Source organism: Mesoplodon mirus (genome assembly GCF_964341445.2).
Source record: "Mesoplodon mirus genome assembly, chromosome: 7".
Taxonomy (NCBI): Eukaryota; Metazoa; Chordata; class Mammalia; order Artiodactyla; family Ziphiidae; genus Mesoplodon; species Mesoplodon mirus.
In genome coordinates, this window is record NC_138983.1 from 83511299 (window position 1) to 83535250 (window position 23952).

A 23952-nucleotide genomic window follows, 5' to 3' on the forward strand; every position below is an offset into this window, starting at 1 on the left:
TGAGAAATTGTAACTATCATTTTCACCCTGATTACTGTCCACGAATGTCATTGCATCAGTCACTTGTTCAGAAGCCTTAGTAGCTCCCCACTGCCTGTGTGGTACAGAGCCCAAGCGCCTGAACTAAGGCAAAACACCAAGCCAGGGATTCAAGAAGCCCCTACGAACTCAACGAGGTAAATAAAACTGAATCCACACCTAGATAAACAATAATAAAACAATAATAACAATAATAAAACTGCTGGAAATCAAGGGAAAAGACAATCTTAAAAGCAACCGGAGAAAAAGACAGATTATGCAAAGGTACAACAGTTAGGCTTACAGATGACTTCTAAATAGGAATAATAGGAGCCACAAGACAATAGTGACATATCTAATGCTGTATCTAATGTGCTGAAAGAAAAGAGTTGCCCTTGTAGAATTCAATACGCAGTCAAATGTGTTTTAAGAATGAAGGTTAAATATACATCTCCAGACAGACACACAGGCACATTTGAGAATTTGTCATCAGCAGAGCCACAATGAGGGAAAACATTAAAGGGTATTCTTCAGACACAAGAAAAATGAACCCAGGTGGGTGATCAGAGATGCAGAAAAGACAAGCAACAGTAAGGGTAATGTGTGGATATGATACTGACTATAGAAAAACACTAATAATGTCTTGCGGGGTTTTAAGTATCAAGAGGAGTTTAGAAAATGACAGCAATGGCTTATAAATCTGGAGGGGGTAAGTGAAGTTAAGGTGTTTGAAACTCATTGCACTGTCAAGGAGAAGGGCATAATTATCAACTACTATTGCCTCTTGGTAAGTTAAGAATGCAGGGCTTCCCTGGTGGCGCAGTGGTTGAGAGTCCGCCTGCCGATGCAGGGGACATCGGTTCGTGTTCCGGTCCGGGAGGATCCCACATGCCACGGAGCGGCTGGGCCCGTGAGCCATGGCCGCTGAGCCTGTGCATCCGGAGCCTGTGCTCCACTACAGGAGAGGCCACAACAGTGAGAGGCCCGTGTACTGACAAAAAAAAAAAAAAAAAAAAAAAAAGAATGCATATTGTAGTCTTCAGGATGACTACTAAGAGAATAGTAGAAGAGTGAAAAACTTAATTAATGTGTGATTTTGGTGAGTCAAGGACGAATGCTATTGTCTTACTATTACTAAGAGAATAGTAAAAAAGTGAAATATTTCAAAGCTAATAGAGGGGGAAAGTGGAATAAGAGAAAACCATCCACTCAGAAGGAGGCAAGAAAGGAGAGAAAAAGGAATATACCACAGATGGTACAACTGGTATTGAGCAAGAAGGTAGATTTAAACCCCAGGACACGAGTAATTACATAATATAAATGGACTAAAAGTCAAAATTGTCAAACTGGATTTTGTAAATATGATACGCTATTTGAAGGCATATGTCTAAACCTTAAGACAAAAATTGACAGAGAACATGAAAAAGATATGGTATGAAAACTCTAACCAACAGAAAGCCAGTGGTGAATCTGAATGACAAAGGAGACGTTAAGGGAGAAACACTACTAGAGATGAAAAGGGACATTTCATGATGATCTAAAGTTTTGCTCTACAGGAAGTATTAGGATTCTAAATTTATATGCACCTAGTAACACAGCCTCAAAATATATAAAGCAAAAATCGTTCATATTAAAAGAAGAAACACACAAATTACAAACATGTTGAGATTTTTAAAAACATTCTCAATGATGGAACAAAAAGACAAAAAAAATCAATATGAGAATTTAAGTTGGATCAACATCATTGGCAAACTTGATTTAATGGATCAATTCTTTCTTAGATAATTTCACAATTAAGATCTGAAGGCAGTCTAGGGTTGTGGTTACACACAGGAGCTTTGGAGTCAGGCAGACCTGGATTCAAGTTCTGCCACAACTACTTTTTGCAAGTGAACTTGGATAACTTCCTTCACCTCTGTGAGCCTCAGTTTTCCCGACTGTAAAGTGGGGTTAATACCAGTATAGACCGCATGGGGTCATTGTGAGGATGAACAGAGATGATGCAGGTGGAGTGCTGGCCCCAGAGTGGTTCCCAGGCCGACCTGTCCCTGCCATACCTTGCTCTTTTCCCGCAGCGTCATAGAGATCAGGCTCTGCTCGGTACTGCTCCTTTTCAGCTCCACCCTGAGCTTCCTCATTTCTTTTTCCATGTCATGGATTTGCTGAAAGAGTTCCAACAACAGGGAAGTCAACTTCACAACTCATTTCATCCGGTTCATTAAGGCAGAAACCTAGTCTGGGATTCGCTTAACTCCTTCCCTTGGGGGACAATTCCACGTATTTGAGGCAAAGTAGACTTTCTTTCAACGGATGCAATGAAAGTGCTGGGTGAGGGAAAATTTCAGTTTCTTTTGAAGATAAGCATGGATCCTGGATTAAACAGTACAAGATACCTATCCACTCATTAGAGTCTCTTTCCTTGGGGCACATTTTTGAGTTCAATCTAAATAAGGGCTGTTTGGAAGACACAATGGGCACAGTTTGGAAGAAAAGAACAATGACATTTTTATTTTTTCTCATTTGAGGCAGAAAAGTGTGCTCCTGACAGAGAGAAGAACACATGTCTCCTGCCCCCGTCACAGGCACCGTCCTTCCCAACGGATGGAAAATGTATGCCTGGTGATGTGCACGAGGGTTCGGGCCAGTACAGGGGGTGAACATTTACATTTAGTGGTCATCTTTTCATTGTGTTAATTTTTATGTTCACCTTCCATACAAGGCCAGTGATACATTTGCTTTTTATTTTGTTTTTATGAATTGTTGTAAAATTGAATGTATTTAAGCAAAAATACTTCAAGAAGAGTTGTGTTAATAACAGTGTTCAGGGTTGTGATAAAACTTGTGACAGTGGATCATGAAAGTCTGGGCATCACAAGTCCAGGGGTAGGGACCACGGTGAATTTCTAGCAGCATACGGTGGCCACCTCCCGTCCCTTTCCCCAGGGGAAACCTGATGAGGGGCCTTGAGCCAACTGCCCAGAAAATCTGGGGAGAGTGTGTTTTCCATGGTCTTTTCACCCATCTCTTTGAGGCCAGCAAATCAAAGAATTAGGAGACTACATTAACAGACAAACACCCAGAAAGCCCCAGAGCTTGTGCTAGCTAATGGGCCAAGGAACCCCTCCAAAACCCTCAAGGCCACAATCTAGGCTTTCAGTGGACACCTAGGGGTCAGGAGGTTCAACGCACGGTTTTGCAGAGTTTTAACTCTTTCTCTTGGGCTTCCCACTTCTCCTTCTGGGCATCTTCCTTCTGTAACTCTTCTTTCAGCACTGAGCACTGTGGAGAAAAAGGACAAGGCCACGGGGGCTTGGCTGGGGGTCCCAAGTACCTGTGTTCATGCCCAGGAGTGTTTCCTGCTGTATAACCCAATCACACCTCTGAATTCTGAGAGGCGAGACCATTTGTGTGATGGGAGCACGGGATCCTGCAGTCCTTCCCAGTTCACCCCTCTCCTGAGTTCTGAGGAATAGAGCATCTAAGTTCCTCTTCAAAAGCCAGCAAACTTCACTGCAGGGGAAATCCAGCTTTGTAGAGTCTGGGTACTTAGGGTGCAGGAATTAGGATGTTTTCACGCTGTGACCGGTGAGGGTGGAGGGGGCCGAGCCAGTGAGCTCGGGTCCATCTTAGGGCTTTTGTGCAGGTTGCATCTCAAAGAAACAACTGCCCCGACTGGTGTGGAGGGGTAAACGGAGCTGTCTTGCCCGAGGGCGGCTTGGCAACAGGCATTAAGGGCATAAGGATGGATGTGCCTTCTTTTGACCCAGCAATTCCCACTTTAGGAATGTACCTTAAGGACAATGACTGGACAAATAAGTAAATCTGTAGTTTCAAGGATGCTCTTCACAGAATTGTCAGTAACAGTGGAAGAAAAAAAAAAAGAGGAAACAACCCAAGTGTTGTTTACAATAGCAGACCACTTTATAACACTGGATACATCCAGGAGAAAGTATGTAGCTTTTAAGACGAATGATACGAGCGTTGATTTATTAGCACGGGAAAATAGTAAGCATTTAAAAATTTAAAAAATGTGCATAGTATAAATTAACTATAAAATGATTGATTGATTGATTTCTAGGCAATATATAGAAATAAGACTGGAAGAACATACATGAAAATATTAACACTTATTTCTGAAGGTAGCATTTCCTCTCCTCTCTTTTTATTTTTTGTTCTCAATGTCATCTACTTATTTTTCTAAAATTAACACACATGATATATGTCATTAAAAAAAAGGCATCTCAAATGTTCACAAGAGCAGTATCCTTGGTGATGACGAGCCCTTGTGCTATTGGGCAGCACAGTCTAGAGGAGAAGGGACCTCATTCCAAGGTCAACGAGGAAGGGGAAACGGGGACATAAATCATCCAAATGCACTTCAGGAGGTAGAAGAGCCAAGCAGGTGCTGTCTTTGCAGATGCCTTCTACTTAGCACCAGCTCTGCATCCCCTTCCCGTCCCCAACACACACACACACACACACACACACACACCCCACATTAAACAGCTATAGCACATGCCTGGGAAGACACTCTGCTTGGGAGAAACGAATGCAGAGGGCTTGGCCAGGCAGCCGACCTCGGGCAGAGGCAGAAGAGCACAACGAAAACCAGCCTCCCACTTCTCGCAAAACGATTTTGTCATCCCCATTTCACACATGGGGAAATGGAGGCCAAATAAGTTACAATAAAAGAAAGCTCTGGGATGGGACCCTGGTCTGTCTGATCCCAAAGCTCGTGCAGTGCCTTTCACCAGCTCCAAACTGGGTATGGTACTACGTACCAGGTATTATTTACTGTGCCTTTTCCTTGGAACCTCAAGATCTGTTCTCACCCCACCCCCATGCAGACCTAGCTATCGGGTAGCCTCTGGGAATCTCTGAGTTGCCACCTGAGATGAAAGCTTTGAGGTTTTACCTTGACTCACAGAAACAGGCACATCATGCAAATACTGAGAAATCTTATCCTATAGGGGCAGGATTCTAAAGTTAGCATTGAAGGCAAGATTTGCAAAGAGTCAAAGTTACATGTAAAAAGCTCTTTGCTTGCCTACCACGTCCATCTTCCATAGAGACATTCTACACACTAAAGTCTAAGGAAGAAATGAGCGTCTGCGTGTTTGCATCTGGATCTTCAGACGTTCTGCTTTGAAGACAGTTATGAGAACCAGCGGTGCTGGGACCACGATGCAGCCGTGTGGTCATCCTTGCTCACAGAGAGATCGTATTCTGTTTAATGTTAAACTTTGTACTGGCAGTATATGCTCATAGGTGTGTTTGTTGCTGGGATTAAACAAACTCATTTATAATAGGGGTTAGAAAATGTTTGCTGGACTTGAAAATCTATTATGCTTCTTCTGAGCCACATACACACTGTCCTTTGAAAGGCTTCAGAGAAGTTGGCCACCTGCCCAGCAGCTACCCTCCCTGTGTCCTTGGGCACTGGCCTCATCTCACCACCGTGTGTCATGTGACTCCACTGTGTCTGCTTTTCGCAGCTACAATTTGCTGATGACCCGACACTCACTCTGGAGCTGAGGGCTTCGAGCTGGTGATCCTTTTCTTTGTTCTCACTTTTCAGTTGATTCACCTCCTGTTGTAATTGTTGAACTTGACCATCCTTTACTAACACGTCTCTTTGCAAAGATGACACCATCTCTGTAAAAGAACCAAACCAAAACAAAACAAAAGACTCATGGAGGTGAAAGAGGCAGGAAGGATTATTGGCAACACCATGGCTGTCAGCCAACGTTTGGACAAGACTTTCCAAGCCCGGGCCACCACCGGTGCCCTCCTAGGACTGGGGAGGCTTTTTCCAAGGGTCACAGAGCAGGAATGGGAATGAGAGCAAAGTCCATGGAACAGGGTTTGAGGCTTCAGTGAGAATGAGGGGCAGTCAGCACCAGCGAGAGGAGAAGCCTTTGGGGGCCCCTTGTGGGCACAGGCCAGGCACACCTGGGAGGAGAGGCCACACCATGGGCCTGGGGAGCAAAGTCCCAGCACAGGGAAGTTCTAGGAATTCTGCTCCAGAGGCCAGGAGACGGGCGTGTGCCAGAGGGCACTGCTGGACACTATTGATGGGGTGGTTGGTTTCACAGTCCTCTGAGTTTGGAACCCTCTCTACCACTTATTAGCTTGGTGGTCTTGGACAAGCTATTTCACCTCCCACTGTCTGTCCCACACAGAGTTATTGTAAGGGTCAAATGATGCGATATGTCCCAAGAACACAAAGTAGCTAAATTATGTTTGTTACAGGGCGCGTATTGTTTTTCTCGGCAGCCAGCTTCCAAAATGGGCCCAATGATCCCTACCACCTAGAATTCATGCCTTGTGTAGCCCCTCCCAACCTGAATAGGGCTGCCATGGGTAACCAATATGATACTGTGGAAATGACGGACTGTTTCCTCTCAGGCTGGGTCATAAAACACACTGTGGCCTCCTCTTTGCTCTCTCTCGAATTACTCACTCTGGGGGAAGCCAACTGCTGTGTTGAGGAAACTCAAGCAGCCCTAGAGAGAAGCATGTGTGCTCGGGGACTAAGGCCTCCGGCCAATAGCCACATGAGCAGCCATTCTGAAGGGGGATCCTCCGGCTCCCCCCGAGGCTTTAGATGACATGACTGATGCCCCAGCCGACATCTTGACTGCAACTCATGAGAACTAAGTCACCCCCCGCTCAAATTCCTGAACTACAGATACTGGGTGAGATCATAAATATTAGTTGGGGATTTATCCATTACATTTTGGGGTAACTTGTTATGCAGCAATAGATAACTCCTCCATTACTGTAGTATCATTTTTTTAAAAACATCTTTATTGGAGTATAATTGCTTTACAATGGTGTGTTAGTTTCTGCTTTATAACCAAGTGAATCAGTTATGCATATACATATCTCCCCATATCTCTTCCCTCTTGCATTGTAGTATCATTTTGAATAAAAGTGGGAAGAAGGGTGCATAAATGCAGTGGTATTGGGTTATCTCCTACGGTTCTTTTCTTAAAAGAACATCAGGCCCAGTTTTAGTGGTAGGTTTCAATCAAGAATGTCTATGAAATAAAGCACAAAATGCTCCAGAATTTCATTTTAAGAATGAGCTTTGCCTCCAGGACACAGTTCAGTTACTTGGAAATCCCTCTGGGGCTTGCCACACTTTGAGTGGGTCCAGCCCATCTCAAGCATTATCCCAACCCAGGTCTGTCCGACTCCCTGATCGGAGAAGGTGGGATCTGAGACAGGCTTGATGCTTGGATGAGGTTTCACTGGCCGACATACGGGAGGAAGGTGAGGACCAGCGAGTTCATCCTTCCATTCCTGGTGCCCAGAACAGCACCTAGCCTGGGGGAGGTGCTCAGAAAATATCTGAGGACATCCCAAGTGAGGGAGGAGAATAAGCAGAGACCTGGGGGCAGCAGGGGGTGGGGCTGGGTGTGATTAAGTTGCAGAGTGAGGCAGAAGAAAAGCACAGATTCATACAGAGATGGGGATTCACGTGCGACTCAATGCTGTGCCTGGCTTCTACAGCTGTGGGCATGTTTCCTGCTACGCGCTGGCTGCCTTCAGAGTGATGTGCCCCTCCGAGGCTCACTGCCTCCTCCCTGTCACCTGCTTCTCTCCCTCCCCTCGTCTGTGAGTGGTCCCATCCTCTTCAGGTCTCTAGGCATGTCAGTTTCGGCTTAAAAAACTCCACTGGATTCCCAACACCCTTGGAATAAAAACCCAGACCCCCCGACCCTGCCCAGCCCCACAATCCCCTGTTCACTCCACGCAGCCTCGCTTGCCCTTGGCTTGTCCTTGCCCACCTGAATCAGGTCCTCTCTAAAAGAAGGACATAGCCGTGGAGGATACAGCATAAACTGGTTAGAATCGGCTAGGTCCAAGGGGGCATAAGATTCGACTTCCAGGGGAACTGGAGCCTCATTACAGGCTCATTGTAACACATGAGCGAAATGACACACGCACCAGCACCAGGACTGTTCCGAGGCTGACCATAAAGGTCAAAAAGTGGGTGGTGGGGCTTCCCTGGTGGCGCGGTGGTTGAGAGTCCGCCTGCCGATGCAGGGGACATGGGTTCGTGCCCCGGTCCGGGAAGATCCCACATGCCGTGGAGCGGATGGGCCCGTGAGCCATGGCCACTGAGCCTGCGTGTCCAGAGCCTGTGCTCCGCAACGGGAGAGACCACAACAGCGAGAGGCCCGCGTACAGAAAAAAAAAAAAAAAAAAAAAGTGGGTGGTGGCCCAATGCTTCGAAATCCCCGCCCCTTCCCCAAAATATTAGAGTTGTCCCAATCCTCCCACTCATTAGCCTATAAAATTACCCAGCCCATAAAAACTAACTGCCCCATATTTGGGGGCCTCTAGCCTTCTGAGATGGCCCACACTCTGTCTGTGGAGTGTGTTTCTCTCTAAAGAAATCCACTTCTTACTTTGTCTCTCACTGAATTCTTTCTGCGATGAGACATAAAGAACCTGAGCTTTATTAAGTCCCGAGACCAGATGCGTGATCTCGATTAAAAGATAGTGGGTTCTGACTGGGTTCGAGTCCCAGCCCACGGGTTCAAGTCCCACCTGAGTTCCATGGTTGCACACCCACTAAGCTGGTCCCCCTTGGCCTCCCCCCTTGAAGCGCTGGCCACCACAACACACAGTTTATTTTTTCCACAGCAGCACTGCTCTCTGAAGTGGGCTTGTTTATTCATCCGTTTACTTTTATTGTCTGTCACCCCCTCCCAAATCTGTGAGTACAGGAATCTGACTGTCTTGCTTGGCTCTCCCTCCCCGGAGCCTGGAACGGGGCCTGACACCTAGAAGGAGCTCAAGAAACATGTTGAAGCAATGAAGGAATCCAGGGAATCAAAGCTCAGTCACAGCTGTGCGTTGGCTGCCCCTCTCCCAACCCAAGCCCTTTATCAGGCAACAACCTCTGATCAAAATAGAAAATGGTTTCCTTTGGGCCCAAGTGCACTCGGCTGAAATGGGTGAGACTATGGGTGCCTTAAAGGAGTGACCCCATTTTGTCCACGCTCTAGTTTGCACTCAGGCTGCTTTGTGGAACCACCCAAGCCACAAGGCGACCTGTGTTCTCCCTGGTGGGGCCAGTGCTCAGGAGACCTTGTAGCCAAGAGATACCATTCTCTCAAATATTTACCAGGCCCTGCCCTCGGAACTGGGTGGCAAGAAACCTCCACTGAGGGAGAACTCTAATGCACCGACACGGGTGATCCCTGAGGCTGCACCCGTGTCACGGGCACAGGTGCGCTGGTTGACTGGTGATGTCTGCAGCGGGAGGGCAGAAGCTCTGGGGCCTGAATGCAGAAGGGCCTCACCTGACGTGATTGCGGCGTCCCTCCTTAAGTTCTCGGCCTCGTGCTTCAGGGAGGTGATTTCCAGGGTCTGGCTCAGCACCTGGTTGTAGCCTTGCTGTAGGGCACTGATCTGTGGAAGGAGGCAACACACCGTCAGAGGGGGCCAGCCAGGCCTGCAGGACACGCCGGTACTTCTCCAACGTTGGGCAAAGAGTCGGGCTGATCTTGGATCGGGGTGTTGGGGAAATCAAGGTTTTCCGTTGTCACTAGTGGAAGGGGCAGGAGGGGGCCTGTTCCTTCAGTGACCACCATGTCATCGGTCCTCAAGACACGAACCTTATCTTTGTGGCCACCCAGGGGCTCCGGTGCTGCTGTCTTCCTATGACCTGTGGGTTTTCAGCCATAAATAGACCAGCTGTTGGTTCCAGATCATCCAGCACTGACTGGATGCACAGCAAAGTTCAAAAGCCAGGAGCAGGTTATGAAATGAATTCCCTCTAATGAGAATAGAGGGTAGTTTATACCTCACAGAACACTCCAGAGTTTACAAAGCCCGTTCACACGTGCTACACTGATACTCGTCACAGCGTTGCTGAAGGCTGACGTTCCCATTAATGTGCCCATTTTGCAAGGGAGCCAGGTTGAGACTCAGAGAGGCGAGGCCCCCTGCTCGGGATCATGCGGCTGGTCAGACGTGGAGTCTGATTCAAACCCAGTCTTTAGTTGCCTGGTTCCTCCTTCCCAGGTGGCTCTAGGAATAAGCGTGAGAAGTTGGAGGCTGTAAAGCATGGCATGGACTCGGGAGCCGGACTGTGGCTTTCAAGTCCTGTCTCTGCCAGTTAACGGGCTTTGTGAACACAAGGAGGACACCATATTCTGTTTCCTTTTGTTCAGTCTGCACACGGGGTGATGGTGGTCCCAACCTGATAGGATTGTTAGAAGTATTTTAATAAGTAAGCATGTGTACAAGTGCTCAGATCAAGCCTGGCACACGGCACAGGGGGATGAGCTATTGACGGTCCTCTCCTCTGACTACCCACTGGGTGTTTTTTTTCTTTTGTTTTGGGTTTATTTTGGTTTTTTTTTTTGCGGTACGCGGGCCTCTCACTGTTGTGACCTCTCTCATTGTGGAGCACAGGCTCCGGTCACGCAGGCTCAGCGACCATGGCTCAGGGGCCCAGCCACTCCGCAGCATGTGGTATCTTTCCGGACCGGGGCACGAACCCGTGTCCCCTGCATCGGCAGGTGGACTCTCAACCACTGCGCCACCAGGGAAGCCCTCACGGTGTGTTTTAGCTTCAACTTCCCTCGTCCGTCTCTGGGGAAGGTAGTTGGTAATCTTTATGTGTGCATTTGTAAGCCTTGCCAGGCTCACTTAAACGCCAGTGTGGTTGTTATTAAGAGGAAATACAGGGGCTTCCCTGGTGACGAGGTGGGTGACAGTCCGCCTGCCGATGCAGGGGACGCGGGTTCGTGACCCAGTCCGGGAAGATCCCACATGCCGCGGTGCGGCTGGGTCTGTGGGCCATGGCCGCCGAGCCTGCGCATCCGGAGCCTGTGCTCCGCAACGGGAGAGGCCACAACAGTGAGAGGCATGTGTACCACAAAAAATAATAATAATAAATAAATAAAGGAAATACAGGAATCGTGGGTGGGAGCATCACAGGCTGGCTCTATCTATGGCTGCTGTGAGCACCCTCTAAGTCCATGGCTCAGAGCCCCCTCAAGGGCGGGCCCCCCTCCAGGGGTCTAGGTCTACACGTGGGGTGCGGAAGGCTCTCAATCAAATGCAACGTTGGTAAGGGCCTGAAAGTAGCTGCCAGGCCTCAGCCTCCACAGAGCAGGTACCCGAGAGGCCGGGAAAGAGAGCTGGGCCCAGAACCCCCTCCCTCTCGGTCTGATGTGGCCAGACTGCTTGTTCTGAGTGGCCCGGACATTCCCACCTCAAGGTGCACTGTGGGCCTTTGCCCTGTGATTTTTCAGATGTCAGGCCTCAGTACTCCCACAGGGACACGTTTATTGGGGCATAAATGTCAAGCAATCCGTAGACAGGACAAGAGCTAGCTTGTTTTGCTTTTCTTTTTTTTTTTTTCGCTGTACGCGGGCTTCTCACTGTTGTGGCCTCTCCCGTTGTGGAGCACAGGCTCCGGATGCGCAGGCTCAGTGGCCATGGCCCACGGGCCCAGCCACTCTGCGGCATGTGGGATCTTCCCGAACCGGGGCACGAACCTGTGTCCCCTGCATCGGCAGGCGGACTGTCAACCACTGCACCACCAGGGAAGCCCCACTAGCTTGTTTTGATAGATCAAAACGGAAGTGACAAGGAGAAGGATGCAATTTCTTTTCTTTTTTTAAAAATAAATTTTATTTATTTATTTATTTATTTTTGGCTGCGTTGGGTCTTTGTTGCGGTGCATAGGCTTATTGTGGCGCCTTCTCTTGTTGCAGAGCCTGGGCTCTAAGCACACAGGCTTCAGTAGTTGTGGCACGAGGGCTCAGTAGCTGTGGCGCACAGGCTTACATGCTCCACGGCATGTGGGATCTTCCCGGACCAGGGCTCGAGCCCGTGTCCCCTGCACTGGCAGGTGGATTCCTAACCACTGTCCCACCAGGGAAGTCCTGGGTGCAATTTCTTTGTTCTCCTAAGGTAAGGTTGCCAGATTTAGGGGAGGAAAAAAGGATGTTCACTTAAAATAGGATTTCAGATAACGAATAATATTTTAGTGCAAATGTGTCCCATGCAATATTTGGGACACACGCTAAAACGAAATTCTAAAATTCAAATTTAACTGGGTGTCCTTACTTTATCTGGCAACCCCACCCGAAGAGAGTTCCTAAACTTCAGTCATTCATATACCACTTTCACCATTTTTCCCATGTCTCTTGGCTAGCCCCACTATAATTTCTTAGCATTTTTCGTAGAAGCAGCTCCCTTTTTAAACTTAAAAACGTGCATTAAATTAAAAATAACTGTTATAAGAGTAAATAGAGACTCAGTGTCTTAAATAAAAATAATCCCTCCAAAAGAAGAAATACAGGAATTTCCCTGTTTACCATCAGACCAGGTTTCGGGCATCATGCTAAAAAAAAAAAAAAAAAAAAAAAGATTGGGGGGAGGTGGTGGGCATGCCCAGGTAATGGAGTTCGGGCGTGCTGATATGGCCACCAGATGGCGCTCACAGCCTTTGGTCTTGGTTTGTGTCCTTGGAAATCTTGTCATTATTACTCTGGTAGAATTAACAGATACGTCAAGGTCTCACAAGTTTTCTGACTCGTTTCATACACCATCATGGTTCAGAGTCTAGGACATTTGGGGCAGTTACACTTACTTTTTCCCTGGGGCACCTGAGACATTATTGCGGGGGGTCTATGCTAGAAGTTGCGGGGACACAGGCCACTCTGACCCCCACTCTCCCCAAGGCTATACTTTTGCATGTTTGTGCTTTGGAAACTTTGAGTGAAAAAATTCTTTCACATCTTACTTTTCTCTGTTGGGGGGAAATACAACTTTTCCATAAAAGGTCCTTGGAACACTGAAAGTGTTTGTAAGCTCTTCTCAGCTTAATGCTTTTATTTGCATGATACCAGAGATAGAACACACAGAGACAAACTTCCAGAAGGGAAAACATACGTTCCCCTCTAAGACTCCAGTGGTTTTGACAGATTGAAAATATTTCAATCTGAGTGTCAGAGTTTTAGGATTTCGGATTGCTGGAAAACTCCAAAGAGTCTTCAAACCTCTTTGATACTTTTACTATCAAAGTAAATATCCATATTGTTTGTAATGGCATAAATTCCAAGATGTTTAATGTCTGTTAAGCTGTGTAATAAAATGGGCACTGAATCATAAGAAAGTTAAGAGTGCTAGGAGGAGTGATTGTTTCAGGATGATAATTTGGCTTCTAATTAGCACAGGCGTATAAGAGCACATGGAGGTAAGAATTTTCTAGTGATATTGTAGCGGATCGAAGATCTCTGAGAGCAAATCATTATGCACACACCTTCGGGGACCAGGGAAAACACATAAAGTAATCAGAACCATAAATCAACCTGCCATGTGGCTTATACTTCTGGTGGAATGCTCTGCAGGCAGTAGAATAGTTAAGAAACTAAAATGTCAGTGGATGAAACTCGATTTGAGTTCAAACCGATGGAGCCTCTGGTTCATATATGCCTTGCTATAAAATATTCTTCTTCAGTTATAAGTGAGGCTCCAGTGGTAGGGGAGGCAAGAGCATGATGCATCAGTGTAATTATTTCTAGATAATTTCTTTGTAAAAAAACATTTTTCCCCCAGATATCAGCAGCCACTTTAAATAAAACTCAAATTGGGACCAGCTGATATTCAAAGATATGTGGAAATTATATAATATTCTATGTCAAATATATTTCAATTATTTAAAAAAAGGTATGTGGGGAATTCCCTGGCAGTCCAGTGGTTAGGGCTCTGTGCTTCCACTGCTGGAGGCCTGGATTTGATCCTTGGTCAGGGAACTAAGATCCTGCAAGCCGCGTGGTATGGCCAAAAATAAAAAAGGTATGTGGGAATAATTCAGCCTCATCCATGTAGCTGAAAAAGACATGTCATTTTCTCAGGAAAGCTCTGAAATGGGAGAATAACTGAAAGGAATATTTCAGCAAAATTGGGTTCAGTTCAAGAAAAAGATGCTCATTAATGTGTCAGCTACCTGTCAAGGTAGCTGTTTGCACTAATAATTCCTACAGGACCTGTTACTTTCATTGTTTTTTCAAAACCAGGTTTGAAGGAGAGTCATTAGTTCATTTAAATATTAGAGCATGTATTTGTTGACTTGTTTTTTCTGTCTCCCTCACTAGAGCATAACAGGGGGAAGGATCATGTCTGTCTTGTTCTCTGCTGAATTCTCAGAGCCTGGAAGAGGGCATGGCACGGGATAGGCCCCCCAAAATATTTCTTTGGATTAATGGACGGATGGATGGATGGATGAATAAAGAACAAACAAACAGACACGGTCCTAACAGAGTTCTAGAAGGTTACTGGGCCCAACCTTTGCCTTCATGGAGCTTACAGTTTCCTGCTAGAATCTCCTAGGTTCACCATACACAATCTGTGTCCTTTCTAGAGCACCATTTCTAGGATTGAAACTGTGTACCTAGAATCGGTTACAGAGGGAAAGACAGTAAACAGAGAACAAGAGAACAAGGGCCCCCAAGCACTGACTACGTTTTTTTTTTTCTCTCTCTTTTTAAAAAATGTTTATTTATTTATTTATATTTTTCTTATTAGTCACCCATTTTATACACATCAGTGTATACATGTAAATCCCAATCTCTCAATTCATCATACCACCACCCCCACCCCCTGCCGCTTTCCCCCCTTGGTGTCCATACGTTCGTTCTCTACATGTGTGTCTCCATTTCTGCTCTGCAAACTGGTTCATCTTTACCATTTTTCTAGGTTCCACATATATGCGTTAATATAGGATATTTGTTCTTCTCTTTCTGACTTACTTCACTCTGTATGGCAGTCTCTAGATGCATCCACGTCTCTACAAATGACCCAATTTTGTTCCTTTTTATGGCTGAGTAATATTCCATTGTATATATGTACCACTTCCTCTTTAACCATTCGTCCGTCGATGGGCATTTAGGTTGCTTCCATGATCTGGCTATTGTAAATAGTACTGCAATGAACATTGGGGTGCATGTGGCTTTTTGAATTATGGTTTTCTCTAGGTATATGCCCAGTAGTGGGATTGCTGGGTCCTATGGTAATTCTATTTTTAGTTTTTTAAGGAACTTCCATACTGTTCTCCATAGTGGCTCTATCAATTTACATTCCCACCAACAGTGCAAGACGGTCCCCTTTTCTCCACACCTTCTCCAGAATTTGTTGTTTGTAGATTTTCTGATGATGCCCATTCTAACTGGTGTGAGGTGATACCTCATTGCAGTTTTGATTTGCATTTCTCTAATAATTAATGATGTTGAGCAGCTTTTCATGTGCTTCTTGGCCAGCGGTATATCTTCTTTGGAGAAACGTCTATTTAGGTCTTCTGCACATTTTTGGATTGGGTTGTTTGTTTTTTTAATATTGAGCTGCATGAGCTCTTTATATATTTTGGATATTAATCATTTGTCAGTTGCTTCCTTTGCAAATATTTTCCCCCAGTCTGAGGGTTGTCTTTTCATCCTGTTTATGGTTTCCTTTGCTGTGCAAAAGCTTTGAAGTTTCATTAGGTCCCATTTGTTTATTTTGGTATTTATTTCCATTACTCTAGGAAGTGGATCAAAAAATATCTTGCTGTGATTTATGTCAAAGAGTGTTCTTCCTATGTTTTCCTCTAAGAATTTTAGAGTGTCTGGTCTTACATTTAGGTCTCTAATCCGTTTTGAGTTTATTTTTGTGTATGGCGTTAGGGAGTGTTCTAATTTCATTCTTTTACATGTAGCTGTCCAGTTTTCCCAGCACCACTTATTGAAGAGACTGTCTTTTCTCCACTGTATATCCTTGACTCCTTTGTCATAGATTAGTTGACCATAGGTGTGTGGGTTTATCTCTGGGCTTTCTATTCTGTTCCATTGACCTATATTTCTGTTTTTGTGCCAGTACCATATTGTCTTGATTAGTGTGGCTTTGTAGTATAGGCTGAAGTTAGGGAGTCTGATTCCTCCATCTCCATTTTTTTCCCTCAAGACTGCTTTGGCTATTCGGGGCCTTTTTTCTCTCCACACAAATTTTAAGCTTTTCTGTTCTAGTTCTCTAAAAAATGCCATTGGTAATTTGATAGGGATTGCATTGAATCTGTAGATTGCTTTGGGTAGTAGAGTCATTTTCACAATATTGATGCTTCCAATCCAAGAACATGGTATATCTCTCCATCTGTTGCTATCATCTTTAATTGCTTTCATCAGTGTCTTACAGTTTTCTGCATACAGGTCTTTGTCTCCCTAGGTAGGTTTATTCCTAGGTATTGTATTTTTTGGTTGCAGTGGTACATGAGAGTGTTTCCTTAATTTCTCTTTCAGATTTTTCATCATTAGTGTATAGGAATGCAAGAGATTTCTGTGCATTCATTTTGTGTCCTGCAACTTGACCAAGTTCATTGATTAGCTCTAGTAGATTTCTGGTGGCATCTTTAGGATTCTCTCTGTAGAGTATCCTGTCATCTGCAAACAGTGACAGTTTTACTTCTTCTTTTTCAATTTGGATACCTTTTATTGCTTTTTCTTCACTGATTGCTGTGGCTAGGACTTCCAAAACTATGTTGAAGAATAGTAGTGAGAGTGGACATCCTTGTCTTGTTCCTGATCTTAGAGGAAATGCTTTCAGTTTTTCACCATTGAGAATGATGTTTGCTGTGGCTTTGTCATATATGGCCTTTACTATGGTGAAGTAGGTTCCCTCTATGCCCACTTTCTGGAGAGTTTTTATCATAAATCAGAGTTGAATTTTGTCAAAAGCTTTTTCTGCATCCATTGAGATGATCATATGGTTTTTCTTTTTCAATTTGTTAATATGGTGTATCACATTGATTGATTTGCATATATTGAAGAATCCTTGCCTCTTTGGGATAAATCCCACTTGATCATGGTGTATGATCCTTTTAATGTGTTGCTGGATTCTGTTTGCTAGTATTTTGTTGAGGATTTTTGCATCTATATTCATCAGTGATATTGGTCTGTAATTTTCTTTTTTTGTAGTATCTTTGTCTGGTTTTGGTATCAGGGTGATGGTGGCCTCAGAGAATGAGTTTGGGAGTGTTCCTTCCTCTGCAATTTTTTGGAAGAGTTTGAGAAAGATGGGTGTTAGCTCGTCTCTAAATGTTTGATAGCATTCACCTGTGAAGCCTTCTGGTCCTGGACTTCTGTTTGTTGGAAGATTTTTAATCACAGTTTCAATTTCATTACTTGTGATTGGTCTGTTCATATTTTCTATTTCTTCCTGGTTCAGACTTGAAAGGTTATAACTTTCTAAGAATTTGTTCATGTCTTCCAGGTTGTCCATTTTATTGGCAGAGAGTTGCTTGTAGTTGTCTCTTAGGATGCTTTGTATTTCTGCAGTGTCTGTTGTAACTTCTTTTTCCTTTCTAATTTTATTGATTTGAGTCCTCTCCCTCTTTTTCTTGATGAGTCTGGCTAATGGTTTATCAATTTTGTTTAACTCCTCAAAGAACCATCTTTTAGTTTTATTGATCTTTGCTATTGTTTTCTTTGTTTCTATTTCATTTATTTCTGCTCTGATCTTTATGATTTCTTGCCTTCTGCTCACTTTGGGTTTTGTTTGTTCTTCTTTCTCTAGTTCCTTTAGGTGTAACGTTAGATTGTTTATTTGAGATTTTTCTTGTTTCTTGAGGTAGGCTTGTATAGCTATGAACTTCCCTCTTAGAACTATGGGATGCTTTTGCTGCATCCCATAGGTTTTGGATAGTTGTGTTTTCATTGTCATTTATCTCAAGGTATTTTTTGATTTCCTCTTTGATTTCTTCAGTGATCTCTTGGTTATTTAGTAACATACTGTTTAGCCTCTATGTGTTTGTTTTTTTTACAGGTTTTTCCCTGTAATTCATTTCTAATCTCATAGCGTTGTGGTCAGAAAAGATGCTTGATATGATTTTAATTTTCTTAAATTTCCTGAGGCTTGATTTGTGACCCAAAACGTGACCTATCCTGGAAAATGTTCCGTGCGCACTTGAGAAGAAAGTGCAATCTGCTGTTTTTGGACGGAATGTCCTACAAATACCAATTAAATCTATCTGGTCTATTGTGTCATTTAAAGCTTGTGTTTCCTTATTAATTTTCTCTTTGGATGATCTGTCCATTGGTGTAAGTGAGGTGTTCAAGTCCCCCACTATTATTGTGTTACTGTTGATTTCCTCTTTTAGAGCTGTTAGCGATTGCCTTTTGTATTGAGGTGTTCCTATGTTGGGTGCATATATATTTATAATTGTTATATCTTCCTCTTGGATTGATGCCTTGATCATTACGTAGTGTCCTTCCTTGTCTCTTGTAACATTCTTTATTTTAAAGTGTATTTTACCTGATATGAGTATTGCTACTCCAGCTTTCCTTTGATTTCCATTTGCATGGAATATCTTTTTCCATCCCCTCACTTTCAGTCTGTATGTGTCCCTAGGTCTGAAGTGGGTCGCCTGGAGACAGCATATAGATGGGTCTTGTTTTTGTATCCTTTCAGCAACCCTGTGTCTTTTGGTTGGAGCATTTGATCCATTCACGTTTAAGGTAATTATCGATATGTATGTTTCTATGACCATTTTCTTAATTGTTTTGGGTTTGTTTCTGTAGGTCCTTTTCTTCTCTTGTGTTTCCCACTTAGAGAAGTTCCTTTAACATTTGTTGTAGAGCTGGTTTGGTGGTGCTCAATTCTCTTAGCTTTTGCTTGTCTGTCAAGCTTTTGATTTCTCCATCGAATCTCAATGAGATCCTTGCTGGGTAGAGTAATCTTGGTTGTAGGTTCTTCCCTTTCATCACTTTAAGTATATCATGCCACTCCCTTCTGGTTGGTAGAGTTTCTGCTGAGAAATCAGCTGTTAACCTTCTGGGAGTTCCCTTGTATGTTATTTGTCATTTTTCCCTTGCTGCTGTCAATAATTTTTCTTTAATTTTTGCCAAGTTGATTACGATGTGTCTCGGTGTGTTTCTCCTTGGGTTTCTCCTGTATGGGACTCTCTGTGCTTCCTGGACTTGGGTGGCTATTTCCTTTCCGATGTTAGGGAAGTTTTTTTTTTGTTTTTTTTGTTTTTTTTTTTTTAATTTATTTTTGCTGTGTTGGGTCTTCGTTTCTGTGCGAGGGCTTCTCCTAGTTGTGGCAAGCGGGGACCACTCTTCATCGCGGTGCGTGGGCCTCTCAGTATCGCGGCCTCTCTTGTTGCGGAGCACAGGCTCCAGACGCGCAGGCTCAGTAGTTGTGGCTCACGGGCCTAGTTGCTCCGCGGCATGCGGGATCTTCCCAGACCAGGGCTCGAACCCGTGTCCCCTGCATTGGCAGGCAGACTCCCAACCACTGCGCCACCAGGGAAGCCCCGGGAAGTTTTTGACTATAATCTCTTCAATATCTTCTCGGGTCCTTTCTCTCTCTCTTCTCCTTCTGGGACCCGTATAATGTGAACGTTGTTGTGTTTAATGTTGTCCCAGAGGTCTCTTAAGCTGTCTTCATTTCTTTTCATTCTTTTTTCTTTATTCTGTTCCGCAGCAGTGAATTCCACCATTCTGTCTTCCAGGTCACTTATCCGTTCTTTTGCCTCAGTTATTCTATTGATTCCTTCTAGTGTGTTTTTTTTTCAGTTATTGTATTGTTCATCTCTGTTTGTTTATTCTTGAATTCTTCTAGATCTTTGTTAAACATTTCTTGCATCTTCTCGATCTTTGCCTCCATTCTTTTTCTGAGGTCCAGGATCATCTTCACTATCATTATTCTGAATTCTTTTTCTGGAAGGTTGCCTATCTCCATTTCATTTAGTTGTTTTCTGGGGTTTTACCTTGTTCCTTCATCTGTTACATGGCCCTCTGCCTTTTCATCTTTTCTGTCTTTCTGCGAATATTGTTTTTGTTCCACAAGCTGCAGGATTGTAGTTCTTCTTGTTGCTGCTGTCTGCCCTCTGGTGGATGAGGCTATCTAAGAGGCTTGTGGAAGTTTCCTGATAGGAGGGACTGGTGGTGGGTAGAGCTGGCTGTGGCATTGGTAGGCAGAGCTCAGTAAAACTTTAATCTGCTTGTCTGCTGATGGGTGGGTCTGGGTTCCCTCCCTGTTAGTTGTTTGGCCTGAAGTGACCCAACACTGGAGCCTACCTGGGCTCTATGTTGGGGCTAATGGCAGACTCTGGGAGGGCTCATGCCAAGGAATACTTCCCAGAACTTCTGCTGCCAGTGTCCTTGTCCCTTGGTGAGCCACAGCTGCCTCCCGCCTCTGCAGGAGACCCTCCAACACTAGCAGGTAGGTCTGGTTCAGTCTCCTATAGGGGTCACTGCTCCTTCCCCTGGGTCCCAATGCACATACTACTTTGTGTGTGCCCTCCAGGAGTGTAATCGCTCTTTCCCCCAGTCCTGCCAAAGTCCTGCAATCAAATCCCACTAGCCTTCAAAGTCTGAGTCTCTAGGAATTCCTCCTCCCATTGCTGGACCCCCAGGTTGGGAAGCCTGACGTGGGGCTCAGAACCTTCACTCCAGTGGGTGGACTTCTGTGGTATAAGTGTTCTCCAGTTTGTGAGTCACCCACCCAGCAGTGATGGGATTTGATTTTATTGGGTTTGCGCCCCTCCTACTGTCTCTTTGCGCCTTCTCCTTTGTCTTTGCATGTGGGGTATCTTTTTTGGTGAGTTCCAGTGTCTTCCTGTCGATGATTGTTCAGCAGTTAGTTGTGATTCCAGTGTTCTCGAAAGAGGGAGTGACAGCATGTCCTTCTACTCCGTCATGTTGAACCAAATCTGACTACGGTTTTAAGCAGAATTATGCACTGAGGCCAAAATTCATCAATGACCAATTGCTTTTTTATCAACGTTGTTGAGATATAATTTATGTACAAGATCAGTGGCCAATTTTAAAGTAGTTCTTTAAAACTTAAAAAAAAATTTTTTTTTCTTTTGGATTTAGTTTCAGGAGGAAGGAAGTTGACTGGTAAACCCAGACATTCTGGGTGGAGATTTTTTGGTGAAATTCCCTATAAATGAACCAGCAGCTGCCTTCAGGGTTTGATAAAGGCCTCAGTGTTTGGAACACTGTGGGGTTCCTTCTCCCCATCTCCAGCTCTTTCTGGCTGGGTCCGGGTGGGTGTGAGAAGTGGTCACTGAAGCGACAGGAGTTGGGTGGAAATGCAAAGTGGATGTGAAAGCATGAGGTGTACAAGGTGGCAGAGCTGAGCCCAAATCACATCACTGTCTCTCACTTGCTGTGCAAGCTGTAACAAGCTTCTGGGCATCTCTGAGCGTGCCTCAGTCTCCTCATCTGTAGAATGGCATCTGTCAGAAGACTGAGGTTTAAATAGCTAATGAGGGGACTTCCCTCATGGTGCAGTGTTTAAGAATCCCCCTGCCAATGCAGGGGACAGGAGTTCGAGCCCTGGTCCAGGAAGATCCCACATGCTGTGGAGAAACTATGCCCGTGGGCCACAACTACTGAGCCTGCACTCTAGAGTCCGCGAGCCACAGCTACTGAAGCCCTCATGCTGCAACTACTGAAGCCCACGTGCCTAGAGCCCATGGTCTGCAGCAAGAGAAGCCACTGCAATGAGAAGCCCATGCACCACAGTGAAGAGTAGACCCTGCTCACTGCAACTAGAGAAAGCCCGTGCACAGCAACGAAGACCCAATGCAGCCATAAATAAATAAATTAAATAAATAAATTAAATAAGTAAGTAAATAAATAAATAAGCTAATGCACCCAAAGCACCTGCACCGGGGCCTGAACATGGTAGGCACTTAATCAAATCTAATATTGTTCTTACAAGGCTAGAAACTTGCCAACCCTCCACTCCCTGGAACTGTACTCCTCACCATGCTGTGCTGACTGCCCATTTCTAACTACCCGGGTGGCTCCCCCCAGGCTCTACCTGAGAGCTGTCACCCTGTGTTGTGACCCCAAGGCCCCGACCCACTTGTCTCTGAGCCCTACCTGGTTTTTCAAGCTCTGGATCTCTCTCTGTTGGGCATCGTCCTCTTCATGCAGAACCTGAAACTTGGGCGGGATCACCCTCTCCTTCTGCCTGGAGGCAGCTGTTTCCAACAGCTTCTGGCTCAGGTTGGCCACTTGGTTCTGCAGGCTTGCTATCACGGTGTCTTTGTATTTAGATTCAAGTTCAAAATCGGAGAGACGGCTGACTTCTTTTCCCAGCAGCCAAATTATTTCATCCTGGGTGGAGGACAGATGGGAAATTTACTAGGTGTGGGTCTGGGTGTAAGGCTGAGCCCATTTAAAGAAAGACAGGAAAAATATGGTATCATTCTTTGGGAAGGTGAGGGCAGGCAGGGAGGGAAAAAGCAGACTTTCAAGGCTATCTCTGTCACTTCGAAAATCTCATAGAGACAAGAATTGGGTTAAAATGAGGTAATTGTATATAGACTCCTGTAATGGATGTCTATACCTCACAGGTACGGAAACTTTCCTCTCCCCGAGAATTAGACTTTCATATTAAGAACAACCATCCCACTTGGGAACTTTTGTTGCTAGAAAGTTTACTTAGAGTGTTTTCATTTATAATATTCAGCCTAGCACACTGGGGACCTAGGAAAGGTAGTTAGGAAAACAACATTCTGTTTGACCACATTCTGCCTATAATGAGGGTTATTTGTTTTAACTTAAAACATTCTGAACTATTTGTTTTCCCTTTCCTCTCTTCTAATATTTCCTGCCTCTTTTGGCTATTCATGTATGAATTTTTTCCAGGTAACTCAATCTGGAAAGTAAATGAGACAGGAATACTGATTTATTTGCATGGGCTCATGTCAACTTTCGGCTGGAAAAACAAAATTGCTGGTAGACTGTACCCACAGGTATAATTAACCCTGTCCTCCATCTCTCCAGTGATAAAGCTCTGCAGCCAAAGAATTGGTTAGGTTTTCCAAAAAAGGAAAAAAAAATTCCCCCAAACTTCTCACCAGACGTTATCAATAAAATGTCAGAAAAACTGAAGAAGAAGAAGAAGAAGAAAAAATTCCCCAGAGGCCTTTTCCAAAGCAGTCACGGGAGGAGGTAAACGGGCAATTTCTGGGCCAGCTCATTCCCAGGAGAGCCGTCCAGTCAGCCTCACAACCTGCTAGCTCCGTGACCTGGGGAAGGACAGGGTCTTGCTCATGAGAAAGCCTGTCTGACATTGCCAGCTGCTGCCAGGGGCCTTCCTTTGGGTCCTTGTGAAAGTTGGTGGCAAAACTTCAAGAGAGAGCATCAGACATATTCCCTACTCCTGGGCAGTTTCCCCTGTTTCACCCTGTTATGATCAGCCAGGTGCTTATTCATTTCTCATGCAACAAACATTCATCGGGCAGCAACTAAGTGCCAGGCCCCGTGCCAGTGCTGGAATATAAGAAGTTTGCAGAGGGCAGTGGACAGCTGTGGGTTCTGCTTTCCTGCTGAGAGTCCCCTTGCCCTTCTTGGAGGGAGTGTTCCTCCTTCCATTTGGTCTGGGTAGGACTGTCAGTCATGTGCCCTGCTCCTTCCTGTCCCACCTCCCCATGTGCATGTGGCCCAAGCTGGTCAATCAGAGATTTCACACATCGATTACAGAGGGAGAGGATCTTGCCTCCTTTTGGATCATGTAGGCTTGTTTGCCTGAGTTTGTCTTTTCTAACACACAAAGCCAGCCTTATGAAGAAAGCCAGACACTGAGGGAAACAGAGGGGAGAAGTTGGTAGTGGGGAGGTGTTCTGATGACATTATTCAAGCTCCTGGATCTAGCCATACCTGAAGCTAGTGGCCCTTTAAATTTTCCAATAAGATGAGCTAATCGATGCTCCCCCTCAAGCTAATTTGTTTATTGTCACTTGAAGGAGTCCTGGCAAGTCAGGGTATAAACGACTTATAAAGAGAAAGAATTCTTTCTATTATAAATAGAAAAAATGATAAATGGCTTATAAAAATTTTCTATAAATAGAAAAAATTATAGTGGTTGCACTATATTTCCAAGTTAAAATTGAGGCAGGTTGAA

The 23952-nt window shown here is 44.8% G+C and overlaps 2 protein-coding genes across 2 annotated transcripts in view; both read right to left on the minus strand.

Moving 5' to 3' along the window:
* Positions 1-23952, minus strand: part of LOC309807688 (forkhead-associated domain-containing protein 1-like) — a 323120-nt gene that overhangs the window by 121204 nt on the left and 177964 nt on the right. The window lies entirely within an intron of this gene.
* The window catches only part of LOC309808016 (forkhead-associated domain-containing protein 1-like), a gene marked incomplete at both ends in the record, with an annotated part of 87678 nt that overhangs the window by 17183 nt on the left and 46543 nt on the right, over positions 1-23952 (minus strand). The window contains 2 exons of the mRNA XM_082628030.1: positions 9346-9447; positions 21924-22160. Coding sequence (XP_082484156.1) covers positions 9346-9447; positions 21924-22160 — 339 coding nt within the window. The remainder of the gene's footprint in view (positions 1-9345; positions 9448-21923; positions 22161-23952) is intronic.